The sequence below is a fragment of the Synchiropus splendidus genome, chromosome 1 (genome assembly GCF_027744825.2).
Source record: "Synchiropus splendidus isolate RoL2022-P1 chromosome 1, RoL_Sspl_1.0, whole genome shotgun sequence".
In the NCBI taxonomy this organism is placed as follows: domain Eukaryota; kingdom Metazoa; phylum Chordata; class Actinopteri; order Syngnathiformes; family Callionymidae; genus Synchiropus; species Synchiropus splendidus.
In genome coordinates this window covers 63,512,239-63,536,294 of record NC_071334.1, presented here as the reverse complement: position 1 = coordinate 63,536,294, position 24,056 = coordinate 63,512,239, and the positions used below count along the sequence as shown (strand labels likewise).

At 42.2% G+C, this 24,056-nt stretch overlaps 3 protein-coding genes and 1 pseudogene across 8 annotated transcripts; all 4 read left to right on the top strand.

Annotated features, from left to right (window-relative positions):
* The first annotated feature begins 570 nt into the window (after nucleotides 1-570).
* Nucleotides 571-12,578, top strand: LOC128771595 (protein-tyrosine kinase 2-beta-like). Of its 5 annotated transcripts, none has more exons than XM_053887279.1 (31): nucleotides 571-660; nucleotides 2,047-2,191; nucleotides 2,271-2,473; nucleotides 3,545-3,723; nucleotides 3,788-3,875; nucleotides 3,949-4,028; nucleotides 4,099-4,161; nucleotides 4,230-4,284; nucleotides 4,355-4,495; nucleotides 4,846-4,917; nucleotides 4,991-5,092; nucleotides 5,762-5,876; nucleotides 5,967-6,006; nucleotides 6,076-6,098; nucleotides 6,241-6,288; nucleotides 6,396-6,490; nucleotides 6,600-6,681; nucleotides 6,749-6,849; nucleotides 6,945-7,060; nucleotides 7,134-7,234; nucleotides 7,334-7,423; nucleotides 7,901-8,105; nucleotides 8,179-8,269; nucleotides 8,342-8,374; nucleotides 8,642-8,758; nucleotides 8,822-8,854; nucleotides 8,983-9,025; nucleotides 9,530-9,570; nucleotides 9,632-9,766; nucleotides 9,834-9,914; nucleotides 10,346-12,578. In XM_053887279.1, exons 3-31 carry the CDS (start codon nucleotides 2,282-2,284, stop codon nucleotides 10,583-10,585), a joined length of 2,802 nt encoding a protein of 933 aa, XP_053743254.1. In that variant the 5' UTR covers nucleotides 571-660; nucleotides 2,047-2,191; nucleotides 2,271-2,281; the 3' UTR covers nucleotides 10,586-12,578. The 5 variants fall into 5 exon arrangements, with proteins under 5 accessions (XP_053743254.1, XP_053743347.1, XP_053743077.1 ...); XM_053887372.1 differs by having other exon boundaries at nucleotides 6,073-6,098; nucleotides 9,001-9,025; XM_053887102.1 differs by having other exon boundaries at nucleotides 6,073-6,098.
* Nucleotides 12,579-12,704: 126 nt separating this feature from the next.
* On the top strand, nucleotides 12,705-15,440 carry LOC128748562 (inosine-uridine preferring nucleoside hydrolase-like). Its single transcript, XM_053847465.1, has 8 exons — nucleotides 12,705-13,021; nucleotides 13,089-13,263; nucleotides 13,344-13,523; nucleotides 14,414-14,525; nucleotides 14,597-14,733; nucleotides 14,798-14,875; nucleotides 15,091-15,207; nucleotides 15,288-15,440. The coding sequence occupies exons 2-8, from the start codon at nucleotides 13,090-13,092 to the stop codon at nucleotides 15,438-15,440; spliced, it is 951 nt and encodes a 316-aa protein (XP_053703440.1). The 5' UTR covers nucleotides 12,705-13,021; nucleotide 13,089.
* Nucleotides 15,441-17,029: 1,589 nt separating this feature from the next.
* LOC128749266 (inosine-uridine preferring nucleoside hydrolase-like) lies at nucleotides 17,030-19,000 on the top strand (annotated as a pseudogene).
* Nucleotides 19,001-19,497: 497 nt separating this feature from the next.
* LOC128747510 (inosine-uridine preferring nucleoside hydrolase-like) lies at nucleotides 19,498-23,790 on the top strand. 2 transcript variants are annotated; one of them, XM_053845448.1, is made up of 8 exons: nucleotides 19,498-19,518; nucleotides 20,873-21,054; nucleotides 21,135-21,314; nucleotides 22,850-22,961; nucleotides 23,040-23,176; nucleotides 23,257-23,334; nucleotides 23,414-23,530; nucleotides 23,605-23,790. In XM_053845448.1, the coding sequence occupies exons 2-8, from the start codon at nucleotides 20,878-20,880 to the stop codon at nucleotides 23,755-23,757; spliced, it is 954 nt and encodes a 317-aa protein (XP_053701423.1). In that variant the 5' UTR covers nucleotides 19,498-19,518; nucleotides 20,873-20,877; the 3' UTR covers nucleotides 23,758-23,790. The 2 variants fall into 2 exon arrangements, with proteins under 2 accessions (XP_053701423.1, XP_053701415.1); XM_053845440.1 differs by lacking the exon at nucleotides 19,498-19,518 and adding an exon at nucleotides 19,835-20,795.
* Nucleotides 23,791-24,056: the final 266 nt, after the last annotated feature.

The window sequence follows — 24,056 nt, the reverse complement described above, 5'->3', positions numbered from 1 at the left end:
TGCCATTAATTGTTGTTTTCATTTCTTGAAATACATCCACACGTTTACGCTGGACCATGGCAGGTCGTGGCGGGGGCTGTCAAAGTAAGGAGGGCCGTGATTAACTGGGGGAATCCACACAACCTGGAGCGTCAGAACAAACTGCATCATAACACAAGGAATAATTTAGATAGACCAGTCTGGGTGAAGTGATGTGAATGAATGATAAACTCTCAAATTTAATTCTGGACTACGTCCCTGATGCCATGTCACAGTGACCTCTATATGAAGAGCTCCTCAGCCAGAGTAGAGAGCAAGTAGATTTCTAGACTCCCTTTCACCAAACTCCTATGATAAACACAACAAATGTGATGCATGTTAAGTCTCCACTACTTGAAGTCTGTATATGTCACCAGTAGTAGCTTCCCTGTACCTCTGACAATAGTGGAGCTGGTCATAAGGACTGGGACCTTGTGACGTGATGATCGTCTAGACTAAATAAAGACCAGAGTTCCACGTGGACTATGACGTGACAAGTTCACGGAGGGGATGGCCACTGAAAAGTAACAAGAATCAACACATTCTGGGTGTCACATTTTGGAGACACTCACTTACATTAGGCTCGAACATGTGGCCAGGGAAGGAACAATGGAACGGCTGAAGTTGCCTCCTCTGATTTAGGTCCTGAATACAGAAATGTTAGTGAACGACGAGGAAGTGATCTGTTCACTTGGGAAAGCCAAAACGGACTTTTTTTTCGGAATTTAATTTGGAAAGAAAGAGGATATAGAGCCCTGTAACGTCACTCCTGGCATTGGCAGTCTATTTTCTAACGCAATAAATTGAAGGTTAACTAGCAAACAGGAGCGTTTCTTCCATGTTTGCTGGATTACCAGACCTTATGTACGTTTAAAATGAAGTTACACGTGCGTTCAAATCAGTTAAGGTCCGTCTTAATTCAACAAATTCAGCAAAACACAACGACAAATTGAATAAGAGCATCTGTTTATCAAACCAGTACATATCAAAAGAATGGTTCTACGTGTGTAGGATGTGTGTATGGTTGTGTATATGCCTACCGTTTACGCTCGCTAACGTGACTGAATAGGACTCGCAATGCCAATATTTGGTCTGCATGCTTCAGCTCTTTAAAAGTCAGTGGCCCGCCTCCTCTTTCGTGATGCGTTCAAGTACATAACAAAGCAAAGTCGCAAAGTTCTACTTGGCTTATTTTGTTTCTGTCTGCGGCACACACGGTTTCCCGGTGACAATAAACGCGCAAAATACGATGATGTTGCGCTGACAACGAGTCTTCGTTTAACTTCATGCACTAGCAATTAAACTGCAGCGCACCCTTGTGTCCGCTGAGCGTAGGACACCCTTTTGATATATACCGAAGTACGTGCTGTGGAAGTGACATGATAAACTTCACAATTTTAAACATTTTTTTTAATAATCATTGCTCTTATTGCTCCACTGAAGTTTTGATTTCATTTCTAAATTAATATTTCACCAAATGCGCTATTATAAATTGCATTTGAAAAAAAAATATTAAGAAAAAATAGTTTCATTGCAATATTCGTCTGGTGTTACTTTTTTTTTTTTGTACTCTTAATTATAAATGAAATTCAAGAGCCATACTTACTTTGCTGAACATAAACGCCACACACAATACATAAACCGAACAGAGCAGGTTGTGACTATTAGGGTTTGTTTACAGTTCAAGAGTAATATGTCCAAGTGAGGCTTGAACATCATTTTGTAAACAAACCTATCCAAACAAATTTCTTCTTCCCAGAAACTTTGCTGGGTGCACCACACAATGGCTAATGGTTAAATTCAGGGCTGTGGTCGACTTCAAATGTCACCATCACTGGGTCACAGTTGAGCGATGTAGGCTCATTGACTTGCAGTCTATTGCATATACAGTTTGCATATAAAGCAGAGGAGGATCATGGTTTTGGTTAGTTCTGTTTCAAAAAATATACCCAACTATAGCATGTCAGTGTTTCTGCTTGCTCCGTCTCGACTTCCTCATTCTCATACAAGAACTGTTTCCTCTTTCAGTTGCTCATGTGGAGCTACTTGAGGCCGAATCTTCAGTTAGAGCTACGATTCACGACCAACAAAGAGACGATAAATGTCTGAATTAATACTTCAGAACTGACTTTTAATAGATTTTTATGTGTCGACTGGAGCACCGAACATAGAGGTGAGTATCAAAACAAAGTGGCGTATATTGAAATGCTGTAATATGTTATTATTTCCTGTGTGTCTCCATCATTGACTAGACTTGAGAGTCATGTCTGGGGACAAAAGCACCCTCGCCTGGAGGAGCATGTCTCCAACCAGAGACCCCTCCACAGATGAGTCTCCTGTGGTGAGACCCAGTGGCAGCCCAGTGAAGATCATCAAAGTGTGTTTCCTTAGCAACAACTGCAACCTTAGCAAGAACTTCAAACTCGTCCGATGTGAAGATGGAAACACGGTCAAGGTGAATATTAGCATCCACGCTGACTTCACTGTACTCTTGCTGGGTGTGTTCTTTTGTCCTTTTGTTTCGTACCATAGTGCCGTTCTACTGTTCAATTAGAATAGATGCATATTATTTCTTCTCATAGTGGGGACATTTACATGTTGATGCGGCTCGAGACAATGTAGAGCGATTAAAATAAAATAGACTTGGCAATATAAAGTAAGCAAGTAGACATGAGGTGACTTTGCTGTTTGCGCGTTGATGTCAGTAAACTGTTGAATGCGATGGTGAGAGGAAAAGAGTCTTGTCTAGTGTGTACAAGCTTGTGTCTGACTGCAGTGGCAACTTGTTATGTCTGTTACATTTTTTTTTTCATGGATTATACCACATACTCGTATTAGTTTTGGGGCATTACATACTTTTACTTAAAATCAGAATACAGTTTGAAGATCAAGAAATGTTCCAAGCAAAGTTTTATTTTTAATTAGACATGGCTCAATACCACTTTTTCACATCCGATAATGATACAGCAGCCTTGAGGATCTGATCCGATGCCTTCTTTTTGTCACTCAAAAAGCTGTGTATAATATTTATGAATGTGAACTGCTTCCTACTAACACCAAAAAGCACCACACCACGGTTGTACAACAGTTTTGCTTTGACATAAATCTTTTAACGCCATAAATGCGAGTGCAATATGACCAAAATATGGAAATAATTAAACAAACAAAACAAAAAAATACTGGGCTAGTCCCCTTGTTTAACAATCAAAAAGGCACTACAGCATGACACACAAACTGAAATGGAAAACATGAATTCATGAATCGGATGCAGGTACTTGGGAAAAAAAAGTCATTTCGGCCTAGATGTCAGCTGATAGCGATCTAGGTTGATACTGATGACAATCCCTATTTTTATTGACATTACATTTCCTTTAATCTTTTTTTTTTTTAACAAACATACACTACGAGGAAAGGCACGATATGAAAATAAGTTTGATCAATACGACATAAAGATAATAATGATATTTATGCTATGCTATAAAACATAATGTGGAAAAATTATCTTTATGTGTGTCTGATGCTCCAGGACATTATCCACATAGTGCTTTCCAGCGGGTGTGTCGGCCCGAACATCAAGCACATCCTCTGCTATGGCCTACTCCTCAAACATCTCAAGTCACCAGAGAAACACTGGCTTCACCCCGACTTGACCGTGTCTGAGCTCACCCAGCGCTACGAGCAGCAGCACCTGGAGGCCGAGTGGAGGTCAGGATTTGTATTTCTACCACCATTCAAAGGTATATGAACACATCCATCACCTTCATTCCAGATATGACCTCAGAATTCGATACATCCCCTCAAAATTCAGTGAAAGGTTTCAAGATGACAAGACAACAATGGTCTACTTCTACCAGCAGGTGAGTCATCGTTTAACCTCAGACACCTCTGTCGGAATAACTTGAAAACATTGAGTGTTTTTTTTCCCACAAGGTACGGAGTGACTACATGCATCAGTACGCCTCAAAGATGAGTGATGGCATGGCTTTACAGCTTGGTTGTCTGGAGATAAGGTACAGAATCTCCATGAATGTAAAACAGGATTCACCATACTTCCGGGTCAACAAATATTCTTACCTACAGGCGATTTTATAAAGACATGAACCCAAAGGGGCTGGAGAAAAAGTCAAACTTTGAATTGCTAGAGTAAGTCTGCACTGCTGATCTCCCAGAGGTGTCGACGATAGTCACAGATGTGTTCTTCTCTCCATTAGAAAGGAGGTTGGGTTGGACCTTTTCTTCCCTGAAGAACTCATCAAAAGCATGAAGGTAACCTCTGACACCTCTAGTCAACTTTTTTTTTTTTTACCTCAGGCGTCTGAAGTCTTTGTTGTACTAGCCCAAGCAGCTGCGGCGGCTGATTCAACAGACGTTCGAGAACTACTCAACTCTGAACCAGGAGCAGTGCATGAGCAAGTTCTTCAGCACTCTGTCTCAGTGCTACAGCTTCACTGAAGAGAGTTTTGCTTGCCAATTAGTGGTGAGTTTTGTGTCTTGTGATGATTCAAAATACAGATTCTGCGCCTATAAAATAACGGTCACCATTCTGTTTGTAATACAAGCTATGTCACTTAATATACATACATTTTAATAAATGCTAATATGAAAAGTGGACCAGTAAAGTATCAAAATGTGTGCTTTCTAATTTATCCTGTCCAGTGTATGAAGAGTATTGAAGTAATGTAGTGTTCCCACAGTAGAATGAATTTAATGCATGAAGTTGATGTAGCACCAGAATTAAGTTCTCTCTCGAGCCGTGACTCTGCAAACCACTACACTTTCACACCTTCAAGTACCTCATCGCCATTGTGTTTTCTCTTTCTGTGTCAGCACGGGTGGAAAGTCAACATCGAACTTGTCATCGGCCCTGAAGGCATCAGTCAACAAACAGAGAACTCAACTGTGTGATCAAATTCTATTCTCCTGATGAGCTCATAGATTTGGACCTTGTTTGACACGCACGTCTGTTTTTCAGCCGGTCTGCATGGCTACCTTCAGTAAGGTGAGGAGCATTAGCTGCTCAGCAGAGAGCAGTGGCTGCACTCTGGTCTCCGTCAACATCGATGGAGCCCAACAGGTAAAACTGGGTCTGCGAAACAAGCCTTATTTTGAAACGACTTTAAATGGACCATTTTGTTAGATTATTTGATTTGTATCAAATCTTCAGCCCATGAATTCAGATATATGTTTCTGCTCCAGAACCTTGTCAAGCTCAGCTGATTTTGTTTGTGTTGTCCTCTGGGAATTCTGACTGTTGACATGTTTCTGAACATAAATGGAATTCAAATCTTAGTCTTTCATGGAGAACTGCGCACCTTGTTTTCAGACCTATTTCCAGTTTCATATTCTCAATGCACCAAATGACTTGGAGGCAGCCAGGTTTACAACTTTACTTTATACGTTTGTATGGATATCTACCAGTTGCCTAGTAGGAGCGGATCTGGGGCAGACCAGGACTCAGCGCTCACAGTTGCCCTGAAAATGCAAAGGTTTCAAGGAGGAAAGTCTTTTCTTAGAATAATCCAACTCTAGAAAAGGGAAAATAAAGTGAAAAATGAAATAAAGTGAAATAAATCTTAAATATTCTTAAAAATGCTTTATTCTTTAAAGGTGTAATCAACATTTAAAAAACACTTGGACAACCTAAGTGCTCGAGAATCTTTCAAAATGAATATCAAGAAACACAAATGTTGCCATGCATCCTGACTAAGAATCCAAACCTAACTACTGTTGTTTCATCCTGCAGCCACTGACAGTGAGCACAGTATCATTGTCTGTAGCAGAAAACATGGCTGACCTCATTGATGGCTACTGTCGCCTGGAAGGTGCTGAGAACTCGCTCATCTCCAAGCAAAGTAGAGGTACACATATTGTATTTATTGTAGTCTGTGTACGGCTTGTTTAAGCTACACTGTCACTCTAAATGCTTTCCATGCTCTCTATTGTTTCAGGGCGAGACAAAAGAATCAAATTGCCAGACATTCCAAATTGGTAAGACTTATTCTAATGATTTCTTGTTTTTCTTCACACTAAAGTAACAAATGCTCTATCTTGCAGCAGGACTCCCAGTGTCTCTAATAGAGGTATATATTGAGAACAAATATGATTTTGATGTTTTGTCACTGTGGGTCTAATAAAGGGCATCTAATCTTGTCTAAGCAGTACTGCATATACAAATGTACAACAAAGCAGTGTAATTGTGTAAATGTGTATTTGCATCTTCAGATTCAGATATTTACGCAGAGATACCCGAATACACCTTGGCCAATGATGGTAAGAATGCTACGTTGTTAATGACGGGAGGATGGCTAATAAAAGACCCAGATTTATGCTTTTCATGTTGGTTAACAATAACTAGAAATATCTACTGACATTTCTAGGGAGGCATTGTATTTCCAGAGATGACGTCATTGTTGGACGGATCCTGGGCGAGGGCTTCTTTGGAGAGGTCCATGCCGGAGTTTACAAAGGCCATGTGAGTCGACAGTTGTGCAGTTGTTTTAAATGGATAACATTGCCAATTAAAATGAAATGAGCCCAGGAATGATGCAGTCCTTCATCAACAAAATCCCAATTTGTTCCAGGATGGAGAGCGGATTAACGTGGCCATCAAAACATGCAAAGACTGTTCTCCAGAAGTGAAGGAGAAGTTTCTCAGCGAAGCAGGTGAGCCTTGTGATGTACGGCCTTTCATTGCTTATAAAGAATCATTTTTGGTTTTATCTCTTGACAGCATTGATGAAAAATCTGGATCACAGTCACATCGTCCGACTGATAGGTGTCATTGAAGTTGACCCAGTTTGTATTGTGATGGAGCTGTATGCTCTCGGAGAGGTGATCATTTACAGTCTATGATGAGTTGATGATATTTTGGGTGAAAAGATTTGTGTTTCCTACTTGTAACTGCTTTCTACTATCTGACTGGACAGCTGGGTAACTACTTGGTGGAGCACCAGTTGGACCTGTCTACTGAAACGCTGACCCTCTATTGTCTTCAAATCTGCAAGGCTCTGGCCTACCTGGAGGGTCTTAATATGGTGCACAGGTGGGACCTGACACAGTCGTGTGCCCTACATTCAAGGCTGCTAACAGTTCCCTATGCTTTTATTGCCGTGCAGAGATATAGCAGTGAGAAACGTCCTGGTGGCATCACCTACTCATGTCATGCTCGGCGACTTTGGTTTGTCTCGCTACATGGATGACCAGGAGTATTACAAAGGTTCATGCCCAGACTAGCACAAACACACATATTTGTATAACCATTGAGTAACGTGCTGCTCTGGAGAGATTCATTTACTTTGTTTTGTTCTGTCTTAAGCTTCTATTTGCCGTTTACCAATCAAATGGATGGCTCCAGAGTCCATCAACTTCAGAAGATTCACTACAGCCAGTGATGTCTGGATGTTTGGTTGGTATCACTTCTCAGCACACACATGTTTGGTGTTCATCAGAACACCAGATTGCAGCCAGTGCTTTGTCAATATACGGTTGTAAAATGATGTTTTAGGTGATAAATAACAAGCCTACTGATTCCTATCACAGGTTATGTTACACGGTCCTCTTGCCAGTTGGTTGTTGTTGGATGAAGAAAAATTCTGTTTAAATTGTGCCTCTTGGAGAACATACTTTCCACATGCCAATTGTCTATAGGCCACAGCAAGTCAGTGAGTCAGCACTTCAGGATTTCAATCATTTGAGGCCGTTGAAAATAAGGTCATGTTGGTCAATGAGTATCTTAGAAGATGGATGCACCCGCAATATCTTGCTTTTGACTCAATCTTGGCTCTGGTGATTACGATACTCTGAACCCTGATTGACAGAATACCCATGGAAAAGTAAGCAAAAAGTGGTATTTCAAAATAATTCTACGGCCTGTGCTTGACAGGAGTGTGTGTGTGGGAGATCTTCTCGGTGGCCCAACAGCCTTTCTTCTGGCTAGAAAACAGTGAAGTGATAAACCAGCTTGAGTCAGGAGTCCGTCTCCCTAAACCCCAATCGTGCCCTCCTATGGTCTACTCGATGCTGACCAAATGCTGGTCCTACAGTTCACACAACCGGCCTGCCTTCTCCGAGCTTGTCTGCTCACTGAGGTACACACTCACACACACTAACACACATGTACACAAAGTTACAAGGTGAGGCTTTGATTTCTCTCGGCATCAGTGAAATTCACAGACTGGTGGTGGACCAGGAGGAGAGATCAGGCTCTGCCCTAACGTTGGCAGGCTACAGTCTTGCACAACCACCTCCAAAGGTGCATTTTATCACTGAAAGTATCATGCAAATCAGACATTTCTTCATATGAAATCACTCTGTCTCTCATCAGCCTTCAAGAATTCCAGGAAACACACTTCCCAAGGTAAGCAGTATGTAGCTTTGAGGTAGAAACCTTCAAAGAGCCAGAAACACTGTGAACAGGCACCTGAAAACCTGAAACATAAATACATGGGGAGGCGATAATAAAGTCTGTTTTCATAAGAGTCAACTCATTGAGGTAGATGTTCTCATGGTAGACATGGTCAATCCAAACCTTCACTTGACTACCCAAGATTTCCATTTGCTCAAACCTGAATCGCTGCTGTTTGCCTCTTTTCTCTGATCCATCACTTCGTTTTGATGATTGAAGAGCACCTATAGAATGAGCCAAATGATGGAGCAGCCTCAAGTGGAGGACACCTTGGAAAGACAGAGGAGAGAGATGATGATGGACAGACAATGGCTGGAGCGGGAAGAGAAACAAATGGTAGCTCAGAACTGCACCCGCACACTATCACAGATCCCCATTATAATCTGTGAATTCCTGCAGGATCTTGCAGTGCAGTTGGAGTCCCACACCAAGGTATGAGATTTTGTTCAAAACTCTTCCATGCTATGGACTCTGTCCACGAAGTGAGTAGGAGTCAGGAATATGTTTGCTTTGGCTCCCCCCTTCTGTTTTTGAGATATATTCCTTTTATTCTTTAACAGTCGGTTCTTCCCTTGCAGCCACCTGTCACAAACTCCGAGAGAGGTGAGTAGCTGTGAAGATATGTTGAAACCACACGCTCACACTTCAAAGCCAAAGTGATAATAAACAAGAAGTAGCTAGTACTCAACTTCTTCTGCACTGCATTTTACTTTGAACAAGTAAATACAATGGAACTATGGTTGGGACTCAATTGAAATGAATTTAACTAACTGCGGGTTTTGAAGTTAATAAATAGCAACCCATTGGAATTTAATATTTGACATCAGAATGATCAAATTTCAGTTGAGGCTCTGCACAAAAGCTTTAACATTTGAACATTTTTTGGTCCATCAGCTGAATCTCATTTAGTCTCTTTCATCACACACAACACCATCACATTGTATGGTGTGGTGAAAAAGTAAATTGATCCTTATGAACGTTTATACCTGACTAATCTGTGTTGTTTGGTCCAATAATTATTATTTATTTGTGTTTGTGTAATCAATATGAATCTGTCCTGGTCCTTATTGGAACCCATTTTGGGGTGTCTTTCTCTTTGTGAATCAGACCCTCCTGTGAAGCCTCCCACACCGGCCGCAGCTACAAAGGTAAAGCGATTAAAATGTCTGAATTTCATCAGTACAGAACAATGGCATTTTCTTGGTTTAGCCTCAGCCCACAGCTGAACTGGACCGGTCAGATGACCAGGTCTACATCGGTGTCATGGCGATGGTCAGACAAGTGGTCCAGCTGAAGAACAGCATTAGCACACTTCAGGTGTCAGAGTATCCTGATGCTGTCAAAGTAGGTCTTTCTCTTGATGGCTGTTGGTTGTCAGAATTTCATTTTGACTGTTCTTTTTCACCAAAAGGCCATTGGTGTCAGTCTCTGTAGTCTGATTCAAAGTGTCGACGAGATCCTTCCAGCGCTGCACAGCTCTGCCACCACAGAGGTGAGCCACAACGCCCATCAGCCACTTGTACAAACTGTTCTCAAGAAATCCAGAGACAGATGGAGTGAATTCATTTAACCAAAACCAGTCTAAACAGAGGCTTAAGAGAATGTGACATTCTTTATCAAAGGAAATTTTGAGCATATACTGTCTCTGTGGTTCACCACCCACTCCACCTAATACGAAAGAAACTCTCTGGTTTTTAGCCTGCTATGCATGAGTTACATTGACCTACTGACATTTTGAAAAAAAATGATGTATCAAACCCTTTAGATTAGATTACATTAGAGGTGACTCATGACTGAGGTGGGTAATTCACAATGTGAAATCAGTGAAAACAGTAAATGTTGATCCTGTATAATATAAACTCTGTGAGTGAAACTTCTTATTCTGCCCAAAACTAGATTAAAATGGTTGACTGTGTTCCACAGATTGAAGGAACTAAGAAACTGCTGAACAAGGACTTAGCGGAGCTGATCAACAAGATGCGACTGGCACAGCAAAATTTTGTCACGACTCTGAAGGAGGAGTGCCTACGGCAGATGCTGGCAGCTTCTCACACACTCGCCCTCGACTCCAAAAACCTCCTGGATGCAGTGGATCAGGCGAGAATCCGAGCCAACCTGGCCAAGCCCAAGCCTGCTGCGTGTACAGATGATTCCGGGGACTGACCCTGCAACACGTACTGTATGTTCTCATTCACACCATCCAGAAATGACTCTGCTTGACGACAAGTTACAAATGGTTTTATATACACAACACATGATGTAATAATATTTTTTAGCTTTGCAATTCTCCTTTGCAGTAAACCTGACAGCAGTTGTTTTTTTGTATATAGTTAGCCGCTCACTCATGTTTTAACAATTGGTATACTGGAATTTGAGGTACAAAGAAATTGAAATCCCGTTTGAATTAAAGCTGAATTAAAACCATAAGAATGACATATTTTTTATTTTTTTATGAGAGGGGTCATCATACTATCTGGACCCACTGAAGTGAACAGTACATAAAATGAGGACCTTGGCCGAGGTGCACTGTCCTAGACATTTCTTGTTACTATATTGGTGATGAACTGCCAAAAATTTGTGCAACATATAATAAAGGGCCATATTATGGTTTGCCGTGTGTAAAGAAATATGATTCCAGAATGCTTACTTGAATGAGAACGGAGATGCATGCATGTATTTAGTAATTTAATTTAAAAATAAGATTCATTAGCCCTCTTCGAAGGCTCTCTGTATGTAATGTTTTTTAAGCAACCGCCAGGTGGCACCAAACTCCGGTGAATCCGGTGTCTCAAGTGAATACTCGGTCATATTAGAACATCAACTCCTTTTCAATACATAAAGCAGCTATAATGACAACTATAACGTTCTCAGTTTTGTTTAAATCAATGAAAAAAGTTGATTTAAGCGGGGAACAGAAACACTCCCGTTTTATTGTAGAATCTCAGAGTAGAAAACATTAGAAATGTCTGAAATTATGAACTAATGTTAAGCTGTAGTTCACTTAAGTGAGATGCAAGAAGGGCAACAAGACACAAAAATGACAGATATTCCATAGTAGGAGCTGCAATCTTAGATTTGTATATCTGCCTCTACTCAGTCGGGAACTATTTTATCAACTCATTTCTGATGAGAAGTTCCTGTCGGAAGGAAAAAGGAAAACCGATTCACTTGGAAAGTGAGATCAGAAATAATTATGTAAATGCACCAAATGATTAAAAACAGTTTCAAAACTGTCATATTGTTATGTTGAGCCCCTCCCATCCTTCACAAAATAATTACAAAATATATAACAATAACTACTGTTGGAGACACAAGACTTCTAGGTGTCATAAAAGCTGAACACATAATTTATTGACGTGATTGTGATGAGACAAAAAATAAAGAATGTCTCCTCTAACACATTGTAAATACTCCATGACAAATTATATGACAGTTGTATGGCCATTATATAACATGTTATATATACGTTATTGTTAGATTATTTGAGAGTCAGTCAATATTTCTTCTTAGATGATCGAGAGATTGAAAAGGAGAAGAGTGATGAGCAGTTCATATAATTCCTGACCCTTATTCCCACTTTCCCTATTTTTTCCGAACAGTGTTGCTTGTGTATGTGTGGGGTCCTTTATGTAGTGTGTCATTTTTGTGTTACAGTCGCTATGTTTTTGATGACGGACAGTCTATTATTTCTGATCTTTCTCTCCAGTAGTCGGACTAAGTTGTTTACATGCATTTTAAGAGACCAATTTTAGCTGGACTAATGCAATAATTCGGTTTTCTGGGCTGTCATGTCACTGTCAACACTGCTGATACCGAGGGTCTGTATAAAACCATTGTGTCACCCTCAACAGCTCTGCATGTCAACTACGCAAACAGACACCAAAAAGGACAGAAAAACTAGTTGCATAAGAAAACTGTTCACTGTTGTGAGCTGAGACTGCAGCTTTATAATTGTCATTTCATTCTCACAAAGATATTACTGCAATATTTATTTCTCTCAAAGAAAAACATACCACGACAGGAACATGAAACAAAAATCAAGTGGCATTTACACATGACATTAAACTGGATGTACATGTTTGCACAAGATGAAGTGGGTGAATACCAGTTGTCATGTGAAAGCATCAGACTGCACAACAAAGTCTGCTCATGTCAGTAAAAGGAGACACCCAGAAGTCAGAATTGTACATGCTGTCCATATGAATGTCATCAGGCGGCAATGGTTGGCGAAAAACAATGAGATGAACTGCCTCTGACTGAGTTGATTTCCGGCTCTCTGAAATCAACTGGCAGTGCTTCTGCATTTTTTCCCCTCATGTGGTCAGAAAACTTCTTCTTCCTCTGATGTAACATCTACATATACCTTTCTGACAACTCTTCACATGCACTGGGATTTTTCAGCAAGTTGAAACACACTCAGTGTGTGATGATGTGTCATTAAAGCCCCTTTCTTCACGCAAGTTAAGGTACAGGAAGTATAGGAAGAACATGCCTGAAGCCAAGTTAAAACTGCAGCACCTGAAGTATAAAAACCGGCTCATCAGGTGGGCGCAGCTGTTGCTTCTTTCAGTCCACACACCTCCAGCATCTGCTTACAAGGTATGGCTGCTTTACGTTTTCTCTACTCGACATCTTTACAACAAACCTTGATTATGTAATGCTGCAGAATGAAGGTGATCCTCGACGTGGACACTGGGGTGGACGATGCCCAGGCCATTCTTGTGGCACTCTCCAGACCTGATGTGGAGATTTTAGGGATCACTTGCTGCCATGGCAATACGCCCCTGTCCAACGTCCTGAAGAACACCCTGCGGGTCCTGAAAGTCTGCAATCGGCTGGATGTGAGTTTTTTGTTTGTTTTTATGTTGATTTCTTTTACATTAATCTATGCGTCAAGATTCTTTAAGCAATGTTCCCTCAGATTCCAGTACACCGAGGTTGCCCGGGGCCTCTACTGGCTGAGAAGCAAAGTGCAAGCGACTACCACGGCAAAGACGGACTGGGTGATGTGCATGACCCGGATCCTCCAAACATGGACATCTTGCAGAAGAGAAAAGGTCCTCGAGCCATTGTGAAGTTGGTGAGGCAGAACCCTGGTGAGGTGAGTGTCAAGCCGCTTTCCTTTATGCTGTGTTGTTCAGTTAATCTTTTTAATACAGTGGTACCTCGGTTCTCAACCACAATGCGTTCCAGATGGCCGTTCCAGAAGCGATTTGTTTGAAATCTGAATTGATTTGTCCCATTACAATGAATGGAAAAAGAAATAATGCGTTCCAAGCCTTAAAATAGTCTTTTGTAGGAGCGAATCTAGAGTGTCTGCTGCAGGTGCGCTGTTCGTCAATGTGTGTGGCCGCTGCATGTGGGAGGGGTTGCCGAGTGAGTGACGTCTCTCCAGAAGTGAAGAGGTGCCCGGTGCGTGTCCAGCTCTGAATGTGCGCTTCTGTGCAGTTTGGCTGTGACACAGTCATAAACCAAGTCACGCTCTGTCCCAGACTCGCCTCATCCCTGTCCCAGCTCCAGCCCACAACAGGACATCAAACCCTGGAGTGCGCGCTCCAACCTCGGCAGTGTCGAGAGCGAGCACCTCCCCTGTGACACTCTACCACGGTCCAGTGCGGAGACAGGAAAGGTTTACACCTCAACATGAAGAAAAAGTAGTTAGTAAATGTATCTAACAGGACACGTCAGAGGCAGCCTCTGTATGCCTAACCCGTGTATACGTGTATACACGTCTGCACATCTACATGCAGCATTGTACACAATAACAAAGCGTGTCGTGGGTCAGCTGATCGGTTCCAGCTTTTTCGGGGGCGTTCGAGTTCTGGATTTTCGTTTCAAATCCGAATTTTTGTTCAAATGCCGATTTGTTCGAATTCCGGGACATTCGAAAACCGAGGTAGCACTGTATATATTAAAATGTAGTTTGCATCTCAGTGGATAAGCATCTGTTTCTGTTACTGTTAAATTTAAATTGAAAAACAATCTCACCAGGTGACTCTGGTGGCCACTGCTCCGCTGACCAATGTGGCTCTCGCAGTCCAGCTGGACCCGACCCTGCCATCTAAACTCAAGGCCCTTTACATCATGGGCGGAAACATTGAATGTATTTACTCCTCATTCGTTGTACAACTGAGTTTAGTCTCTATTTCTAAAAGCAATAACACTGCTGTGCAGCCCGGGGAAACACCAGTGTGTGTGGAGAGTACAACTTCTACACTGACCCTGAGGCAGCATACATCGTGCTCGACCGCTACACATGCCCCACCTACATCTTCTCCTGGGAGTTCACCTGCAGGAACAGCCTGCCCTGGGTCAGTCCGTGTTAGTGTCACCCACTTGAATGACTGCAACTGAGTTTGTTGATGTCATTCCTAGTCTTTCATTGACACCTGGCTGGCTGTCAATTCTGAGAAAGCATCCTTCATGAAAAGTATCTGGAACCTTTCAATGAAGGTAAGAACTGGTGGGAGAGTCAACTGGTGGTTGGTAGTGGTAGTGCAACATGATGGTGCAAGAGGCCGCTCCACAAGGAAGAAGGATTTTCTTCTTCTTCGCTGTTGCCACATGATCCTGCATTTTATGTTCACGAGAATGTTTGACATATTTCATCTGCCACAGCACGTCCTCAAAGCCCCTATAAAAAGCTTTTGACTATCCTTCAACCGTAGAAATCTCGATCAGCTGACTATCAAAAGGAGATAACAGCGGGGAAAGGGTTCAACTCCTGTGACACATACGCTGTGGCTGCTGCCATCGATGGAAGCATCATAACCGAGAAGGAAGAGGTGAGATAGCCGTGCACGTGACAGAGAACAAAGCAAAACAACAGGGCGGGTGATTCATGAATTCAATTTCCCCGGTGAAGGTGGCCGTGTCAGTGGAGCTGAATGGAGGTCACACTCGCGGCATGATGGTGCTGGACTACATGGACCTGCTCAAGAAGAAACACAAGGCTGTCATCGTAAAGAAAGTTGACCTGGAAAAGTTCAAGGCCATGTTGACTGATTCGCTAAAGTAACACACCACCATCAACTGCAACAATAAAGTTCTTTTAGAAAAGCAAGTGTGTACTTATTGGACCAAATCAGTATTCAAATGAACAAAAATAGAGGAATAACAGTTCAGGCAGGCAAAGAAAATGTCATATAGTTTAAATGATTTATATATATTGCAAGGTACAGAGAACAATGCGGCTACTACATTCATCTACATTCCATGTGGTCTCTGTTACATTTATCCCAGTTTTTCCTACCCCACACTGAAATACTGAAGAAACCCTCCCACTCGTCCTCACGCAGCGCTGTGTGCCAGACCAATGGCGCCTCTGACCTGAAGCGTCAGACTGACAGGTAAAAGCAGTTTGTGCGATCCCTAGACATTGTTCGGTGCTATATCATCCACACTAGCACCACTGAAAGCCACGTTGCAACTGGATGGACATCGCTAAAATATAAAGGGCAGCCAGGATTTTGACAAGTTTTGTGTCTGGATATATTTTGATAGTTCAATGTATTATTTGGTGACTGTTGACAGGAGGCAGTTGGAGGTGGCAAAGATGAAGATGCTGAGGTTCTCTGTGGGAGTGACCAGGATGGATAGGATCACAAACCAGGGATAGCACATGTCAGGTGTTTAGGAGACCAAGTCAGAGAGGCTAGATGGAGATGGTTTGGACATGTACAGAGGAAACATAGCCAGTACATTGGTAGGAAGATGTTGAGGTTGGAACTGCCAGGCAGACGGTGGAAAGGAAGGCCAAAGATTTATGGAGGTGGTGAAGGAGGACATGAGGTTTGTAGGTTTGAGAGAAGAGGAAGCAGAGGACAGTGTGAGATGGAGGAGGATGATCTGTGGCGACCCCTAAAGGGTGAAGCCGAAATAATTTCATCAACTTCATAGATCATATGACAACGTTCAAAGATCAACTACGACCCGACTTATTCTGGTTCTGCAGAAGGGGCAGTTATATAAGGACTCCTCCCCTCCTCAGCTTAATCTGGTCCAGAGTTATACATGACCTACTGTAGCAGACTCTCATTCCACTCCAGGACGTCCCTCAACACCAGCAGGTCAGTTTTGTATTCTAGATATTTTACTAGTCGTATCAAATTAGAGTAGACTTTTTCAGTCATTTCAAAGCCGAATTTCCCTGCATTGTGTGCAAACTTTATTTTAAAGTATCATACTGTAGCTGTAGCATACTGTTTGTAATAGGGTTCTACATTGACTATAAACATGAACAGACTTCCCACTTTTATTCATCCATATTCATTTGTTTTGGTAGAGATTATTTTGTGTTTAAGAGAAGATGCTGATCATGTCTAACATTTACATTATTTACCTATTATGCACTGTTTTTTTTTTTATTTCCATATTCTCGTTTGCCCGTGCTGCTTGGTTCATGGTGCTGTTGGCAGATCCCTTATGTTGGAACTTAACTGATGGTTAGCGGTTTAGTTGGTTTGACTTGATGCAGGCTGATAGAGTTCAGAGGAAGGTGCAGTTCTGCTGATCAGTGCAGCCGTTGTCCTGACTTTAGAGCATGCAGAAAAAATGTTCCAAGTCGTGGGATAGTCTGGAAAGCTCTTTGGATTTTGTGATTGCAGGATGAAGAAGAAGCTGATTATTGACCTGGACACAGGGGTGGACGACGCTCAGGCCATCATGGTGGCCCTGTCGGACCCAGACGTGGAAATTCTGGCTATTACGTGCTGCTATGGCAACACGCCCCTGGAAAACGTTCTGGTGAACACACTTCGGGTCCTGAAAGTCTGCAACCGTCTGGATGTGAGAAAAGGATTCAAAAGTCAAAGTCAAAATAAGGGCTCAGCGTCCGGCCTCCTATCTTTCAGATTCCAGTATACCGCGGTTGTTCACAACCGCTGCTGGCCAGGAAGCGTCTGACTACCATGGCAAGGATCAAGCTTGTTAATCAACACAGAGGAGAGGTCAGGGATGGGACCTTCAACACTTTCAACTGTAAACTGTTAAGCTCACCAAGCCCAGAATTGATGATGACTTGAGGCAACATTGTCATTTCCAGGTGAGCTTGGTGGCGATGGCACCGCTGACTAACCTGGCTGTGGCTGTACAACTGGACCCTTCTTTCCCAGAGAAACTGAAGGCTCTCTACATCATGGGCGGGAACACGGACTGTAAGTTTGAGACAACATGCCTATACCCTGTTTTTTTTTTGTTTTGTTTTGTTTTTTTTGTTTTTTTTTATGTAAAATGCAACTTTTCGGGGCTGCAGCCAGAGGCAACACTACCGTGTGTGGAGAGTTTAACTTCGTGGCTCACCCAGAAGCTGCTTACGTTTTGCTGGACAGGTACACCTGTCCCACCTACATGGGGACAGGTGTACCCACCCTGGGAGTTCAGCTGCAGGAACAGCCTGCCATGGGTGAGTCAGTCTAACTTGGAAAACCTCCTGGACGTCCAAATGCCTCCGTTTCCCTCCAAATGATTCAAAATGTTGCCAATTTTTACAGCATCTTTAACAGCTTTAACAAGTCCACCTTTTGCCTCTGATCTGTTCGCACCAAACTTCCATCCCATCTCTGGTTTCTGCTTGCAACTTTGAATGACTTATAATGACTGCTACGAAAGAACACTGAACCAAATGGTTAAAAGACGTTAGTTGTAAATTCTGCGTTTTCTGAACTTCTTTTTTTTTATTTGGAAAGGCACAGGCATAAGAGCCCCCGATGTTGAAGTAGAACACAATGTTTTGTGGAATCCAGTTACAGCTCTCCATGAGGTATGGGTTCAGTTATGCAACAGGCACTGAAGCCAAACTTCTCGCTTGAACAAAGAAGGAAAGAATGCATATGCTAAGGCCTCAAGCAGGACGTGCTCTTCAAAATGCTTTCAGAAAAGGAACATGTGATGATACCCCTCATCCTAATGTCCTCATGATGCAATGATAACTTGACACCACACCTTTCAGCACAGACAAGGAACTACATTCTCCAGCAAAATGCGTCAATTTAGAGTTAAATATTGTTTCTTTTGTCAGTCTTTCTGTGAGCCATGGCTGTCTCAGGACACAGCGAAGGCAGCTTTCATGAAGAAGATCACGCGTCTGTCAATGGAGGTGAGAAGAATAATGGCTGTATGTTGGCTTTTTAGGTGGTCTGAGACAAAGTCCCAGATTGTCAGCATCACACTACACACCATCTCTGTTTTGTACCACATGAAAAATACAGATCTCCAGTGAATGTGCATTTTCATTTGACTACAGAAAGCTCAGTCGGCTGCCTATCAGAAAGAAATCATCGCAGGAAAAGGCTTCAACTCCTGCGACACCTACGCCATGGCGGCAGCCATCGACGACGATTTCATAATCGAGAAGGAAGAGGTGAGTCCCACTGTGTCAACAATTGAGACGTTTATTGTTCAGATTCTTGAGATTTTGTCATCCAGGTGGCAGTGTCGGTGGAACTGGAGGGAACCTACACCCGAGGAATGATGGTGCTGGATTACATGGAGCTGCTGAAGAAGAAGCACAAAGCCATCATCATGAAGAAAGTGGACCTGGAGAAGTTCAAGCAGATGTTCATGAATTCTCTGAAATAGACAGATGAAAGCAGTGGATTTGCCCTGAAAAATAAAAAATGTGTTCATGCATGCGGAACTTTTTGTAATACTGAAATTCATTTAGTTGAAATAGAAGCAGCCAATTCTTCAGAGCTTGATAAGACTGGGTCTATATGAAAAGTAAAGTAAAATGTGATTAAAAAAAATTTTTTTCAAAATCATATTCAATCATACTATTCTGATGACTTAAAAATAATAACTTTTAAAAAGTAAATAATAATAATAATAATAACAGCAACAACAACAATAACTATGTCTCAAAACGTGATGCAAATCTTAACCTAAAATTACGTATATTATGAAATCAAAATGGCCAAACTAGCTAGAATGTAATATATGTAAGGTGTGGTCAGCAAACAGACCACCTCACCAATCATGCGCGTTTTCGCTCCTTTTTTGTGAATCGTAGACTTCATCAGTCAGCGATCTCTTTTCTGGCAGAAATAATTCGAGACAAACTTCTGCTCTGACGTTTGTTTTCGCGGCAGTTTCAACAGGTAAACGTGTTTGTCGTTCTCATTATAGACTAAAACATTTCAATATGAACGTGCCGGTTAAGTGCCATTTTTCACTTGGGAGGTTTATGAACTCAAGCTGTCCTCGAATTTGTGTTGCCGGCGGCACAAAGGCTGTTCGATGTGTATATTTAGTAGCGAGTATTTGTGCATTTCTAGGACTTTTCTTGTCCTTGCGTTCGTCGGTTACGTTACGAAGTTGGCAGATATGTTTAGATTGTGCCAACAAACGCTCGCGTATTTGCACCAAATGACACATAGTGACTTTCATGCTGGTGGGCTCATGATTCGGGTGTGTTCGCCGCTCACGGTGAAACCTGTTAAAAGTGTCTGAGATTCTTCGGTTCTTCCTGAGCTTACGGTGATACGACGTCACCCAGGTGCTGTATATCAATTCGCATAAACGCATTCGTTACCATTAACTGTTGCATATGTACTAATGAAATGTAGGACACAAATAATTTAAACATTGTAACAGAATACTTTTTATTGTTGACGCGGAGAGTGCTTCTCGGATTACTCGGGGGGGAAAAAACAACTCAGAGTCCTCCATAAACTGATGATATGCTGATGTCAAGACTTTTCTAGTGTTGTAAAGGCAACCAGCCAATAGATATAATCCATTTAACCGGTCCTTGGTCCGCCCCCACCTTATCTGGCTCCACAGCTGAGCAGCAATGTGTGAATTTCAAACAGTTCAAACAAATTCACTGATATCAACCCAGGTCTGCCAAACCCAACTAGTGTTTCAGAACAGCTTTTATATAAATCTGTGGATTCTATTTTGCAGCACAGATTTTTAACCTTAGTTAGATGAAACACATTTTACTTTCCAACCTTGGAGAAATCATTTATTGGTATAAAAAATAATGATAAGTGATGAGGAGGGGAATGATGACTTAAATTCACTGTAAAATCACATAGCTATAAAATCCCACAGTGTGCGTCTAAACCCTCAAGTATCTCACATGGTGCACGGAACCTGGATAATAAGCCCCTTCGTACTGCAGTCTCACACAGCTATTTCATTCTTGAGGAAGCCAAAGAAACTCTAGCTTTAAAAAGACCTGACTACTGAATCAAAACTGCTCATAGTCTGTCATTTCTCATTGGTCATTGTGTCGGTACATGAATGCCATAACTGGGACCTGAAGCCACACCAGTTTTTAGGGTGCGTGCTTAGGATTATGAAACCTAAATTGGTATCAAAGCAACAGTAGCAGAAGCTTTTCGCCAGCTGAGGTTGCACTTCATGTCAAGTAAGTGACCCCACTGATCACCCTTCTTTTTCTTCAAAATGTCTTGTTATAAATCATGACAAGCTTTTTGTCACCAGACACGATGAAGAAGTTGATGCTGGACCTGGACACTGGTGTGGATGACGCCCAGGCCATCATGGTTGCCCTGGCAGCCCCTGATGTCCAGATAATGGGCATCAGCTGTTGTCATGGCAACACCCCGCTGGAAAATGTCTTGAAGAACACCCTCCGGGTTCTGAAAGCCTGCAACCGCCTGGATGTGGGAGCACCTCCATTTCCAAACTTTCTTTCTCTGTCAGCGTTTCTCAGACTGAAGAGATGTCTCTGACCCGCCCACAGATCCCTGTGTACCGGGGAAGCTCTGAACCTCTGGTGGGAAACAAAGTCCACGCTGGAGATTTTCACGGGAAGGACGGGCTTGGCGATGTACCTGATCTAGACGCACCCGGCCTGGACCTGCTGCAGAAAGAGCATGCAGTGCAGGCTATCATTCGGATTGCCACTGAAAACCCTGGAGAGGTGAGAGCCAGACGTGTACACTGTTGCAGTATTACTGGGTCTGTGACACGAGATTATGTGCAAGATTAAATTGCATCTACACTTCTCATTTAAATAAAAAGTTGACTCGAGTTGTCTAACCATCTATTTGTGACCTGTGGGGGGCAGTAAAACACATTTGTTGCCCCAAAGAGATGAAGGAGAAGCGACTTGTTTTTCTCTGAAGCCACTTGCCTTGAAGAAACGAACAGTGCATCTTTCTCTTCAAAGAGGCTGATGGTCATGAGTTTCACCGTCCTAGAGCACAACAACAAGATGAGAATTAATAACCTGAAAATGGCCACATCCGTCGCTCATCAGTGCTGCGGGTCATCTGACTGGGTTTAAATAAGTTTTCTCTTGACTTTGTTTAAGAACATACGAAAAACTACATGGTTTTTAAAGTGAAATTATCTTCATCCATGGGATATGTTGGATATCCACACTATGATCTACATAAATGTAGACATTTCCTTTTGTGTTTGTGTTGTGTTGTTGATCATGGGGGAGAAAAAGAGATATTTTATCGTCAAGAAGGTCATGTGGAAGCCCATTTCTGAAAGGTTAAAAGGGGAAGAAAGAAACTTCCCATTTGTAAAATGCTCATTGCCCTTATTTGTATATTATTATTAGTGTAAAAGTACTTCAAACATATCTGTAATTACCGAAATATGTGTCAGTTTCACCTGAAATCGAGTGAATTAAAACCAGAGAATATCAAAACTACCGAAAAGACGCAGAGTTCCCTGAATGCATCTCAGCTCAGGTGCAGAACATGCTGCTCTTATGGATAGCTCCTTGAAATGGACCACTCTAGTTGAATTGAGCACTTGATCTGAATGAAAAAGCTTTGTGTAAACACATCGGTCGGATTAAATACCTAATTCAAAATTTTGTTTGGATCTAGAGGGGCTCATTGGGAGGTTCGTGTCGCTGAACAACGTCTCTCAGCATGACTAGTAAATTCAAACAAGAGTCGTACTGGCCACAAGGGGGACCCTGTTGCGTACCAATGTATTCAGGGAACACCGATAGTTTTGGTATTACTTTCTGGTGATTTCAGATGAGAGCGATATCACCTTGTGTATTCCGCTAAACATGTAAATGTTAGGAGTACTTTGACAAGTTATTTCTCTAGAGCATATAAATCACAGCAATGAGCGAGAGTTTGCTTTTCCTACAGCTAACTCGAACCCTAATCTGAAACCAAGGTTCATGCATGAATGCAGGTCATAAACATTTACTATTGCTTTGTGAGTCTGTTTATACAGCCATATGTTTTGTCATTCTGGTTTTCATCTTTGTAATTTCCTCATGAATCAAGGCCTGTCTCGTTACATTCCAAATAACAGTGTTCTCTGACTTGAAATGAAAAAAGTTCATATATTTATTGCATGTCTAGTAATTCCATGAACAGTTGAGAGCTTCTGTGACAATGTGATACTTCAGAAAAAGAGGTTTTTCATGTGAAAAAAAAATCTCTTTAGCGTGTTTAATTTTGTCTTTGTTATGGCCAGGTGACTCTGGTTGCCACAGCGCCCCTGACTAACCTGGCCTTGGCTGTCAAAATGGATTCATCTTTGCCCTCAAAACTGAAGTCGCTGTACATTATGGGAGGAAACATTGAATGTACGAAGGCTGTCAGTCCTCTCTGACATCGAGGGCTCATCACGATGCTAATAATGCTTTATTGGTGATGTCATGCAGCCAGAGGAAACACCTCAGTGTGTGGAGAGTTCAACTTTGTGGCCGACCCAGAAGCAGCCTTTGTGGTCCTGAGCAAATACACCTGTCCCACCTTCATCGCATCCTGGGAGTTCACCTGCAGGAACAGCTTGCCTTGGGTCAGAGCACTGTTCGCAAGTATCTCTCTCCTAATGTGACGAAAGTGTGATCTTTTAACAGACACTGTCTGACCCTCTAGTCTTTCTGCGACAAGTGGCTGGCCCAGGACACAGACAAGGCTCGATTCATGGAGAGGATTTCCAGACACACTCGAAAGGTCTGGACGTATTTTCTTTATTTCATTTAAAGAAATGTTTATTGACGCTGACTATTTCGATGTTACACTGCAATTGTAGATGGTTCAAACTGAGCGCTATCAGAAGGAGCTGGTGTCAGGACCTGGATTCAACACCTGTGATGTCTATGCGGTCGCCGTTGCCATCGACAACTCCCTGCTGACAGAGAGCGAGCAGGTCATTGCCTTACTGCACTTGTCCAACCAGGTAACGTGGTGATGCAACATGAGCGTCTTGTGTGTCTGCTTCAGGTTGCCGTGTCTGTGGAGAGGGAAGGGACGTTCGCCCGGGGGATGATGGCTCTGGACTACATGGACCAGCTACATAAGGGGCACAAGGCCACTATCATGAAGAAAGTTGACCTTGAAAAATACAAGCAAATGTTGATGAAGGCACTTGAGTAGGTGAAACAAAACAAATCACAATAAAATGATCAGAGAGCAAATATGTTGTGTGTGTGTGTGTTGCCTGTTATTTCAACTTTCTCATAACACTGTTGATGATGATGAAAATGATCTGGGGACCATTTTCACAGACAGATGAAACCCGCAACCAATGGTGCCCTCAGGGTTCAGTTAACTGTGGACTCTGTGCATCTATCCATGTTTGTTACATATGAATAACATATGGGAGAAAAACAAAAATTAAAAGCGAGTTAAGGTACAGCTTTCTGTTCCTGCTATGTCAAACTCGAGGCCCAGGG